Below are 12,796 nucleotides of genomic sequence, written 5' to 3'. Positions count from 1 at the left end.
TAATCTACTGTACTTAAGAGCTAAACATCTTGAATTTAATAATATAGTTATTAAGGATTCATTTAATTACTGAGTTCTAATTATGCCTTTATAATGCTCTGTCTGCTCCTTGCCACTCTACGTTTTTCAAAGGCTCTCCTAATTTCTTATAATTATTTTAATGTAGCAATTTTGGAATAATTTGTTTCCATTTCATAAAGATGTGATTGTGAAACAGCCTTTCATTTCCAATGGTGCATTTTTCTTAAGACAAATAGTGATACTTATTTTCATACCTCTTGAGATGCTTGTGAACCAAATCAAAATGCAGTCATTTATCTGTTTGATACGTCGTCATTGAGTGCCAACTGTGAGAGACAAACTCAGAAGCAACCCTGAATAATTCCTTGATTTTTTTTTAAAGGATTCTTTCTGCATATAATCTTTTTAACCTTTAGCAGATGTTTTAAGTTGGCTGAACTCAGAAAATTCTCAAACTGAGTATTTTTATAATTTTATCTTTTGTGTCTTAGGACGTTTTGAGAATCAGAGAAAGATAGGAAATTTTCCAACCAAATTCAAGTCCCCAAATACATATGAAACTTTGCCTGTCAGTGGTTTGATGAGCCCCCCTAAAGCCCCATGGGATCCAGAGATCCCAGGATGAGCCTGCTGCCACAGGAAGTATTTCATTCCAGCTGCGGCCTGTGTTTGGAGAAGTACTAGAAGGTAATTCCGAGCAGCAAACTCAGGTTGAGGTTCCTAAAGACCAAGGCAGGAAATTAACTTTCTACTATACACCCTGGGAAGCCGCTGACAGTTTCTGCAAAGAGCAGGCTTCTGGAAAAGTAATCTAGTAAGAGTATAAAGTATGGATTTGAAGGCAAGAGGCAAGGGGTGGGAATATAGGTTTGGAGACTTGTAAAATCTGGACAAGCAACCATAAGACTGTAAATGCAGATCAGAAATGGGAAAAAAGTGATGGAAATGAAAGAGAAAGTGACCTTGTGGGAATTAGATCACCAGACTATGTTGATTTTGCCTCCCTCCTGGACTCAAAATCTCTTTGCTGTGGTTTCCCACAGTTGCCTCTACCTATGTGTCTCCATCCAACTACCCGCATTGTTGAAGAGGCACCAACTCACGCAGCTGATACCAGCTGGAGAATATAATATCCAACTTCAGTGTTGCTCCGGGGGCCCAATATACCTGCCCAATTTGATGTCCTTTCTTATTCCTTACTGTAGCTGTGTTTTGATTTGTTTTGTTTTTTAACCACTTTCCTTAGCCATTCTGCAACCCAAACTTACTTAAAACCTTCTGAGTCTTTTATCTTCTTTCTTCCACCTCCAATAATCCATTTTGCCCACTGCTACTAGATTATCTCCCTGGGGCCCACATCTGATCCGTGCCATTTGTGTTCAGAGACCTCAGTTCAAACTTTCAATCACTCAGCATAAAGTCTTCCAGCGACTAATACTTTCCCGTGTACTTTTGACCCCACCTCCTCTTCTCCTTCCTAAGAACTCTGTTTCATACATTTTTCAATCTCTTCCCTACATCTTCCATCCCTCACTCTCTACTGGCTCTTGCAGCTCAACTTCTGGCCGGATCCAGTGTCCCCTCTCCCAACCTGGCAAATTTCCTCTCAGCAGGAAATAAAATCCAAACCCCTAATGAGCCTTTGCAAAATGGCTGCATTATCTGGCTCCAAAGTCCTTGTCATTGAGCCACCATCCTATCCCACTTCTTCCTTCTTTACAATACATAAAATTGTCACATTGACCTACTGGTGAAAACCAAAAATGTTGGCCATCCTTGCTACTAAGTGCTGCTTCATGTTTGTCCAGGAAATGACCAAAAATGCTGATTCTCCCACCTGCCTGAGTCTCATCTTTTGTCTCTGTTCTTCTGTCACTGCCCTGCTTGGATCCTGGTTACTGAGATTGCAGTGGCCCTACTGTTCCCTCTGCCAACTGTTTCTTCACACCTCCAGTCAGATTGCCCTGGCTGCTGTAGCGACATGCCTAAGGAACAAATCTAATTGCATCCTGACCTTGTAACTCCTCAGTCAGGCCGACCCTCCCCCCAGTACTCTTGATCTTTAATGGGTTCCACTTGTTCTTTTATTTTTTCCCCCAAAGCATATAGCTTCTAGCATACTCTATAATTTACTTGGTTTCGGTGTTTATTGTCTGCCCCCTACCCCACCTTCACGTGGAAAGCTCCACGAGTTGGTATTTTTATCTGTTTTGTTTACTGATGTAGCCTAAGCACCTGGTATAGAGTGAGCAGGCAGTATATATTAGTTGAATGTAATAATGTCACTTTCCCATTTTCAAGTTCTCTTCCTCATCCCTCTGCTTAGAGTATAAAACCTTTCAAAGGCTTCCATGATCTGGCTCCAGGCACTCCCACCCCCATCTCTCACCACTGGCGCTTCATCTTACGAAAGGTAACGGAGGTTCCAGGTTCACTGAGGTCCTTGAAGTGTCTAGACGTGCCATGCTCTTTCAGTCTCTGCTCATTGAGTCTGTTTCTCAACTCCCAGGGATCCACTCTCCCCTCTTCCCCTTGCAGAGAGAACAGTCCTTCTTCTTTCAAAACCTAGCCCAAAATGACCTCCCTTGGGGTCTTATCCAACACTGTGAAGCAGAATTAATCAGTTTCGCCTCTTTGCCTCTGTTGAGTTTTACGTTGTTGCCCCGTTGTGGTGTATTTTTACACACTGATCCTCCCACTTGAGGTCTCTTCCTCAAGACCCTGTGCTCAAGACGATGTCCAGTTCTTCTGTGTGTCTTCCCCAGAAATGAGCACAGCATCTGGCAGAGAATTGAGTGGCCACTTGACTAAATGATTGGGCTCCTTTTGGAGCTCCCAGTGCATGGAACCATGCAGTCAAAGGTTTAAATGCCCTCTTCACTGCAAATGTCCAAATTGTCGCTGCCCTCACCCCCAAACCTGTGCCTACCCCTGTGTTCCTTGTCCCAGTGCATGAAAGGTGCCGCTCTGCTGACATGTTCCTGGGGACTGGGAATAATCTGCCTCATGTCCTTCAGGTCACTCAGTCTCTAAGCCCTACTGATTTCACTTCCAACACACCTCTTAGGTCCATCTACTTCCCCTTAATCCTGCCGCCAGCCCATCACCTCTCTCACTGATAACAACTGCCACTGTGTACTGCCTGGCACACGGTCGAGGTCCCATACGTATTTGTTGAATGAAGGATTCTCCTTAGTTAAAGCCATTTTCAGACCACAGAAGGTAGACCGTCAGGCCGCAGGCTGAGCTTGCAAGGATTGCATAAGTTGCAAAACTCTAGATGATTTTTCTGAGGGACAGCGATTGAGGCAAAGCAGAGTGATGTGGGATTTGCCACAGCTTCAGATGTAATTTTCCTTTCTGGAAAATGGAGTTCCTTCCACCCCCTTGATTTTTGCCAATGAAGTTATTTTCTCGGATTATATCTTCTTAAAAATTCAAGTTGGGGTTTATTTACTTGACTGGAATACATGAATCCTTGTGTGACGTGGAAAAGAGTTTGTAATATTTATTCCACGTGGCAAAAAGCAGTTGGGATGATTGTGGCCTTTCACGGAGGATCCGCTAGGCATTATGAAACCTAAAGTCTTAATATCCTCAAATGTTCAGTTATTGGGATTAGTCTAGATGTTCCCTAAAGGTACTCCTAGTTCTCAATTTCTAGGAATTTTTTTTTTTTTTTTTTTTTTAAGCAAGACTCTAGGAGAAAAAGTACTAGTGGGATTAGGGCAATTGTAAAATCTGATGGAAGTGTGAGTAACTCTAGAATCAGTCAGTGACCCTAAGGTAGAGCCACTTGCCGAACAGATTTCAGGGCTTCTGAGGGCCTGGGGAAAGGAGGGTACTGGCAAGTGGAGAGCAGTGGGTATTGGCTTTGGAAAAGACAGTTGATAAATGTTTTTTCCCTCCATCTTTCTCGGCAGACAGTGCTATAGAGATTGCATCTGCCAAGTCTCATTTGAGAAACTGCTGGACCAGTAGGTACACTGACTCTCACTTGGATCTTTTGATGGCCTCTCCCTGCCTCGTTGGGGAGTTTCTGATGTGTCAGGAGAGCTCCCCCCCCCAACCTCCTCCTTAAGTCTAAGTGAAGGTTGGGGTGTCCCGAAGCGCTGGTGCTCGGCTGACTGTCCCAGCCTTTAAAACGTATCGGTACGACTTCCATTCCAAAAGGCAAAAAGAGAAACGGAGCTCTGGTCATGTGGTTTCTGTTATCTGTAACCATGGAAAACACTGGCCATCTGTGAGGTTTCCATTTTAACACTTTTTTTTTCTCTCTATTTCCATCTCTTTCTTGGGGAAAACAAGCTGAGGAAGTGGAGAGGCTGGCTGCCATGCGTTCTGACTCCCTGGTCCCAGGGACCCACACACCCCCCATCCGGAGGAGAAGTAAGTTTGCCAACCTGGGGAGGATTTTCAAGCCTTGGAAATGGAGGAAGAAGAAAAGCGAAAAGTTCAAACACACATCAGCAGGTAAGATGATTTGTGTTTTCTTTCATTTCTCCTTGGGTGTTTGTTGACTTCAACTCTATATCTTAATTAGTAGAATTTAATTACTATAGGCTGTCTGAACCAAAGGCAAAATCAAGCCTTGGAATTACTCTTGTCTTTAATAATTCTTCAATAGGATGAAGAATGACTTTTATATCCTATGTGTTTTCTTGTATCTCGGGGGGGTTTTTTGTTTGTTTGTTTGCTTTTTTAAAGTAAAGAACCACTACTTTTATATGATCTATAAATAATCTGAATTTGGAACCCCACGTTTTCTATCATTGAATGCTTTCATTCAGGCATTGACAATCCATTTCTTATTGTTCATCCTATTTTCACTGCTCCAGTAAAAGTGAACACACAGTGGAAAATAAGTTATATATGGTCGTTGGCAGATGAGAATAGGTTATTTCATGGAGGAAAAATCTTGAGTAAGTGACTCTTGGACACGGCAGGAAAGCAGAAAATGGAAATGAGTCATCACTGTAGTGGCAGAGATAACTATACAGTTCCTAGCTCAGTGGACAGCAAAGGAATGTGGAGAAAGTTGGCACCACTAAGGGAGGAAGGGCACGGATCCTGGAGTTAGGCTGCCGGGTCACATCCTGGCTCTGGTACTTGCTAGCAAGGTGATCTTGCTCGAGTTACTTAACACTCTACCTCAATTTTCTTGTCAATAAAATAGGGGTAAGAATAGCACCTGACTAGAGTTAATATTTATGGAGAGTTTATGTGGTGCCTTAGCCAGATACTTTTTAAATAAGTAGGGAAATGTACTGTACGGAAAGACATGAAGAGTTGTGATTTCACCCTGTTGGGTTTGAGATGAGCTGGTGGAAGAGCTACACAGATTCTTTTTGGTTTTTTGTCTTTGTCTGCTTGGGTAGCTTACACAATAGAAATTTATTTCTCACAGTTACGAAGGCTGGAAATCCAAGATTAAAGTTTGGGCGAAGTAGGTTTTATTCCAAGGCCACTTCTCTTGGCTTGGAGGTGGCCGCCATCTTTCTGGGCACCCACATGACCTCTTCGTTTTGTGTGCACAGAAAGCGCAAACTCTCTAGAGCCCCTTCCTAAAAGGGCGCTAAACCCATCATGAGTGCCTCACCCTCATGACCTCATCTAACTCTAATCACCTCCCAAAGATCCCCCTCTTCAAATACCATTACCCTAAGGGAGTTAGAGCTTCAGCATATGAATCTGAGAGAGACACAAGTCAGCCTGTAGAACTTTGTTGTGATTTTTCTAATTATGTGCCCAGTCATCCGCAGGCCTACCCCAAGGCTTTCATTTCCTTCTTTTTCTACATCCTCAAAAACTCAACCTATCTTCTGTCCTAGTCATAATCATCACCTCCTCTATTTCTTGGGCTTTCTCCCTCTTTGTCTCACCTCTGAACTAACCCTGAAATAGGAGATGATCTGCTTCTTGTGCCTGAATATCAGTCTGCAGATCTGAGAATATTAATCCTAATCACTTTGGGGAAAATAAGAGAATAACATAGAAAAGTTGCAAAAAGTCTTGAAATCTTAAACAGTTCTCATGATAGACATCCCTGTTCGTGTTCTATGACTCTGTTTCTTAAATGGAAGTCCCAACACCCTGTTGTCATAGTTTGTTAATTGCTGAGATAAGAATGAACCTCTGAATTTTATGAATCTCTAAATTATCACCCTGTCACTGAGTCCCTCCACCCTGACTCTTGCATTCTCCACTTTCTGTCAATGTACAGTTCCCTTAAGGTGTGATAAAATAAAACCTGTAGGTCAGTCATACATTCCTAAAAGCTACCTTGTGATTTACCAGTGAGAAAAACTCCTAATGGGCATCCCGCACTGAGCGAGACAGAAAAAGGCACATAGGCCATTGTCTCAGGGAGAAGAAATATAATTGAAATATATTTTTTAGGCAAAGTCAGGTGTAAGACACATGAACAAGAAAGAAAATGGAAATTTTCTGGCCAGGTGCAGAGGCTCACACCTGTAATCCCAGCAATCTGGGAGGCCGAGGCAGGAGGCTCACTTGAATGAGCTCAGGAGTTCGAGACCAGCCTGAGCAAGAGTGAGACCCCGGCTCTACTAAAAAAAAAAAGAAAAAAATTAGACGATGTGGTGGTGCATGCCTGTTGTCCCAGTTACTCGGGAGGCCGAGGCAGGAGGATTACTTGAACCCAGGAGTTTGAGGTTGCTGTAGCTATCATGACGCTACTGCACTCCAGCCCTGGTGACAAAGCAAGACTCTATCTCAAAAAAAAAAAAAAAAAAAAAGAGGGGCTTGGGGAGTGTTCTGTAAGCACTGGAAAAAAAAAATAACAAAGCTTCTGCAAGATCTCTTCCTGACTTTACCCTGGAAAATGGTTTGTAATTATACAAACACATTTAAATAATTGCTATGTGTCAGCATGAATCCCTGAGTGATGGAGTAGTGGATGCACTTCCTCCTGGCACATCAAGGACTTTGTTTAGTGTGTTTGACAAGGTCACAAGGCAAAGCCCCAGGGTTTCTCACATGACCAGTTATGCCAGAGACAATGGAAAACCTGTCCTCTGATAGATGCAAATACAGTGGCATCAACTTACACATGAATCATTAAAAATCTGAAAATTTTTTGTTTAAAGCTCATTTGGGAGAAAGAATTAAAACACCTGACTAGCAAAGTTGCTAACTTTACATCACTCTTATCATTAACTATTCTTAGCAAGTTCTTATGATCTCTATGACCAGACTGATTGATTTGACAGCTAAATGTGATATTTGCGTACACTTTTAGTTTTTAAAAGAGACATTCAACTCCTGAATTAGAGAAGGCAGAGGATACACTAGAGACTACCTTTATATTGTGATGAATGGATGAGTACATGATATAACAGCAACTATTCTAGTTTTTTAAAAAAATGTTTTCCCCTGTAGCATCCTTTCTCAACTGGATTCAGAAATATTATTCCTTACTTTTGGAAAGGAGAGACTTTCTGTGCTAGTTCTTAGTTCAAAAAAAAAGATGTGACAACATAAAAATGTTCAACATGATAAATTAAATATATGTTTAAAGAATACTTTGCAAATTTTCTATGCATGGATAAGAGTCATACATTAAATAAATATGTAAGAGGATTGGTTGTGGGAATGTTAATTGGTTGGCCAGTTTTGGCTGGTATGCATATATCTGTCTTGTATTAATATATCTGTGTTGTTAAAGAAAAAATTATTCAGTGATGCTTGTTGAAGATGGTAAGGCAGACTTTATTCAAGACCATTGCGGTAGGTATAGGGACCACTGCAGTGGGGTCTTGCAATGGGGGAGAAAGACTGGTCTTGACTCTGATGCAGAGTGGCCAGGTGGAATTTACAGCCAAGGAGGAAAGTGAGGGTCTGTGGGTGGAACATTACTAAGAGGAACTTCATGAGTGAGGGGAGTTCTGGCTAAACCAACCTAACAGGATTCTTGCTGAGACAAGCCAGGGTGATCAGATCTCACCTAGGGGATGGTGGGAGATGAGGAATCTGATTAGATACCAAGGATGATCAGACATTGAGGATATGGAATTCTGGTTAAACTAACCAAAATTGGCTAAAATTGGACAATGCAGAAATGAACATGGAAATCCAAAGTCAGTCCTAGTTGAAGAGTTAAGGATTTAGAGGGGGAATGAAGAGAAAAAAGTTGGTTAATGGGTCCAAAAATACTGGTAGATAGAAGGAATAAGTTCTAGTTTTCAATAATATGGTTGGGAGACTATAGTTAACTATACATTTATATGATATATTTCAAAATAGGTAGAAGAAACTAATTGGAGTATTCCCAGCACAAAGAAAAGATAAGTGATGTGATGGATATCCCAATTATCCTGATTTGATCATTACACACTATATACATGTACCAAAATATCGTATGTACCCCCCAAATATATAACTATTTATATGAAAAAGAGGGGAAAAAAAGAAAAAAGTAGTTCAGGCAAACCTGAGTAGAGTTTGGTAAGTAAGAAATTCTTTGTCAGTGTATGTAATATCATATGTACAAGAATGTCCATGATTTTAAATACAAAGAATAAGCCCTTATATTAAATTTATATTTAAAATTACATCCTTTTTTGAACACAAAAAAGAACATCAACACAATGTCTGTTTGCCCTGTTATTGTTTGTGCAGCGGGTTACATTTATAATTTGCTGTAATTAGCTGTACTGTAGTTTTACTGTAACTCAAATTATAGCGACATGTGCGTGTGTATTCAACATCTTCAAAGGTACACCTAGAAATATTATTTGCAAGTTGTATAGCAATAAGGAAATTACACTGTACAATTATGATCTCAACATTTTCCCCAATTTTGGCATCCACAATTACATGAATTTTTCGAAGATCTCCATGTCTCATGCTGCTCTTATATCCTTCCTATTCTGAGCCAAAGGCTGCTGTCCTTAAAAGGCCTTGAGCATTAAGATCCGGAGGCCGAGCCCCAGAGGGTAGTGAAAGTGCTATGAGACAAAGAGTTGTTCTCAGCAGCAGCCTGGCATCACAGGACAGTAGGGGGAAGACAGCAATGGAGAGAACCCCAGATAATGGGTCCTGCGGGAGGTGACCCCTGCATGCCTGCAGCCCGCCCTCTGAAACCCCGCCCAGGGCCTGTGAAGCAACGAACTGGACACGTCTAGCTTTGTCTGTGAGTCGGCAATGGGCGTCCACAGAGCATCTCCACACCTGCTCCAGGAATGAAGACAGATGATCACATCCCCTCCAAAATAGAACAGACAGTGCCTCCCCAAAATAGTCAACTGCAGCGATCTTATCCAAATTCCTTGAAAATGAGGACTGTATTTATAGAAAAGTAGAACTGGCAGTCATAAACTGTGAAGACGCCACTGAGTTATGCTTTTATTTCCTCTTGACAGACAATCGTAAGCTGCAGGGGGTGGCCCTGGAAATCTACAGTGTGTCAGAATTCCCTTTGTGCTTCTAAGATTTTCTGCACACCTAGGGCCTTGGAGGGGAAAAAAAGAAAAACACAGAAAAGTTTTACTGAGTGCCTACCACTTGCTGGAATGTCACCTGGCTCTGGGAATTTAACTGAGCAAAGCTAGACGTTGGCGGTAACCTCCTGGCATGCACATTATGGTGGGAGAGGCAGACGGTCAAATCACAAAAATAAAGGCAGTGAAGGAAAGATACTTGGGAGAATGAGAGGGGGACTTGACTTAGTCTGAGGGTACAGGGGAACTTTCCTAAGGAAGAGAGGTCTGGGCTGGAATCTGAGGAAAGGGTAGGAGTTTAGAAAATGAATACTCCAGGCAGCAGAAAGAGCTTGTGCAAAGGCCCTGTGGTAGAAGCAGCAGGGATGAGCAGTCTAGGAAAGCAAGAAAGACCTGTGGCTGGAGAATAGGGAGCTGAAAGTGTGGTGTGGACTGAGGCTGCAGAGGTAACCACAGACTGGCCCCTCACTGGTTCTGCATCATGTAGAACACATTAGACAGGAGTGTGAGCAGCTGCGGACAGACCAGTTAGAAGGCCATTATGCAGATGATAGTAGCTTGAACTAATATCTGGTAGTAGAAAGAGATAGAGTTGGGAGATTTTATAAGGAACAGATGACAGGACTTAGTGATGGGTTGGATATGGGAAGGAGAGAGGGAAAAGCAGCGTCACATTTGGAATGGAGTATTATCCATTCCGACATTTGGTTGCAATATTATTTAGTTTTAAAAACAGAAGGAAAGCCTACCATTTGTGACAACATGGTTGAACCTGGAGGACATTATGCCCAGTGAAATGAGCCAGTCACCGTAGGACAAATACTGCATGAGTCCACTTGTATGAGGAGGCATCCAAAAGTAGTCAAACTCATAGAAGCAGAGAGCAGAATTGTGGTTGCCAGGGAAGGGGGAAGAGGGGAGTTGTTTCTCAATGGCTATAAAAGCTCAGTTATGCAAGATGAGTAAGTTCTAGAGATCTGCTGTACAACGTAGTGCCTATAGTTGACAGTACAGTATTGTGTACTTAAAAATTTAAGAGGGTAGATCTCATGTTAAGTGTTCTTACCACCCACCCCCACAAAGGGACAGAAGGAAACTTTTAAAGGTGGTGGATGTATTTATTACCTTGTTTGTGGTGATGATATCACAGGTATATGATGTGTCTAAACTCACTCAATTGTATATTTAAACGTGCAATTTTTTGTATACAATTATGCCTCAATAGAGTTGATAATTTTTTAAAAAATAAAAACATTTTAAAAAAAGAATTGTAGGGTTTGACACCCTCGAGGTATACAGTGGTGGCCTTACCTGAGATGAGTACTTTGAAAGAATGACAGGTTTGAAGGAGAACGGGGATATGATTCCAATTTTAGATATGCAGGTATGTGTTTGAGTCGATTTTGTGTTATCCAGAGTTGGCAGTGCGATATATGGAACAGAAAGGAGAGGTCTGGGCCAGATATATAAATTCCAGGTCATTTGCATATACATAATTAGAGTGATGGCCTTCTATGAGATTGGCTAGGAACTAAGTGTAGAATGGAAAGGAGAGAGGGCCAAGGCCTGTCTTATAGACAAAGGGAGAACGTTGTCACTGAGGACTAGATGGAGGAGGATGAACCTGTACAGGGGAGAGAGGGAGTGGCCGCAGAGGCAGGAGGAAGACCAGAAGCCTGAGGCGTGGTGGAGGGTAGGGACCAGAGACATCAAGGAGGCTGCGCTTAACCGTGTCCAATGCCATGAAGTCAAGTGGAAGAAGTACGGAAAAATGTCCATTGACGTTAGTGGCTCCACTCAACTAGAGATCCTTGGTGACTTGGCAAGAGCTGTCTGGGTGGATTCTTTGGGGCAGATATGAGATGAGTGTGGAGTGAGAAATTGGTGGGAAGTGGGGGAAAATGGGGATAAGTTTTTGAGAAGTTTGGCAGGGAAGTGGGTAAGAAAGGGAGGAGGAGGAGGATGGGTGACTGGAGAGATGAGTCAGTGGGGGTTATGTGTGCGCCGTCTGATATGTTGTCATTTTTATGATGGAAGAGACATAAACAGGAAAAGCCAGTGTGAAAAATCTAGGCAGAGAGACAATAAGTGTGACAAGAGAGATGGGGTAAAGGTGCTGAGAAGTAGGAGCAGGTGGGACGTAAAGCACAGAAAAAAGGGCTAGATCAGAAAAGGATGGACTTTGCCAACATTGGAGGGGCGCAGAGAGGCTGGCTGCAGGGGTACCTGGAATGACACCTTTGGTGACCTTATCCGGTGATGGCTGAGGTTTTTCAGGTGATGAGCGAGGTCATCTCCTAACAGGAAGAGGAGGAGGGATGGCGTATGGAGTCAACCCTGTTTCAGATTGATTGTGACCCTACGTGGTACTGGTGACTTTCTTCATTGGCTTTGGCTGTCCAGGTACAGCTATGGGTAAAGCAGCTAGTTGGATCCATCCAGGACTGGAGTTTTGCCAGATGAGTGAAAGAAAAGGAGGAGGGACAAAGCAGATTAGGGTATTTGCATTAGTTTCCTAAGGCTCCTGTCACAAATTACCATAAACTCGGTTGCTTAAAGCAACAGAAATGTATTCTCTCATAGTTCCAGAGGCCAGAAGTCCAAAGTCAGGGTGTCAGCAGGTTGGTTCCTCCTGGAGGCTCAGAGGCAGAATCTGTTCCATGTGCCTCTCCTACCTGCTGGTGGCCGCTGACAATCCTGGGCGTTCCTTGGCTTGTAGCTGCATAACTCGAATCTCTGCCTCCGCCTTCACGTGGCTGTCCTCCTGTGTCGCTCTGCATCTCAAATCGCTCTTTCCTTTTCTCTTATAAGGACACCAGACACTGGATTTAGGGCCCACCTTATATATCCAGGATAATCTCATTCAGAGATCCTTACCTTTTATTATATCTGCAAGGCCCTTATCTTCAAATAAGGTCACATTCACAGACACCAGGGATTAGGACTTGGACATACCTTTTAAAGGGACACAATTCAACCAATTGCGGTATTGAACTTTAAATTAGATAGGAAAGAAGAGGTGCAGTCGGTTGAGAGGAATCAGAAAAATCAGTAGGCATTAAGTTCTAAAGGTTTATACTCACATTAAGTCAGTATGAAAAGTTGCAGAAGCAATTCAGAAGGGCAGGAGCTCGTGTGTAAAGAGCTATATTCTTGAATTAGTGATTTTTCAAGGTTGTGCTGTTATAGAAACAAAACACAGACTAAAAGCATGGGAATGGGCAGCTGAGGTGGAGGAAAAAAAAAGTCAAGAATTTGGGGATGACCTTATTGAAAATATGGTAAAAGATCTGGCCTTCTAATAGACAAGCAAC

At 42.4% G+C, this 12,796-nt stretch overlaps 1 protein-coding gene across 6 annotated transcripts in view; it reads left to right on the top strand.

The window, feature by feature from the left end:
* PHACTR1 (phosphatase and actin regulator 1) overlaps positions 1 to 12,796 on the top strand; it is a 499,845-nt gene that overhangs the window by 289,879 nt on the left and 197,170 nt on the right. For all 6 annotated transcript variants that reach the window (XM_045551755.1, XM_045551754.1, XM_045551756.1 and 3 more), the window contains one exon: positions 4,330 to 4,494. In XM_045551755.1, coding sequence (XP_045407711.1) covers positions 4,330 to 4,494 — 165 coding nt within the window. The remainder of the gene's footprint in view (positions 1 to 4,329; positions 4,495 to 12,796) is intronic.

Source organism: Lemur catta, chromosome 5 (genome assembly GCF_020740605.2).
Source record: "Lemur catta isolate mLemCat1 chromosome 5, mLemCat1.pri, whole genome shotgun sequence".
Classification (NCBI taxonomy): Eukaryota; Metazoa; Chordata; class Mammalia; order Primates; family Lemuridae; genus Lemur; species Lemur catta.
This window is presented reverse-complemented; position numbering and strand designations above follow the sequence as displayed.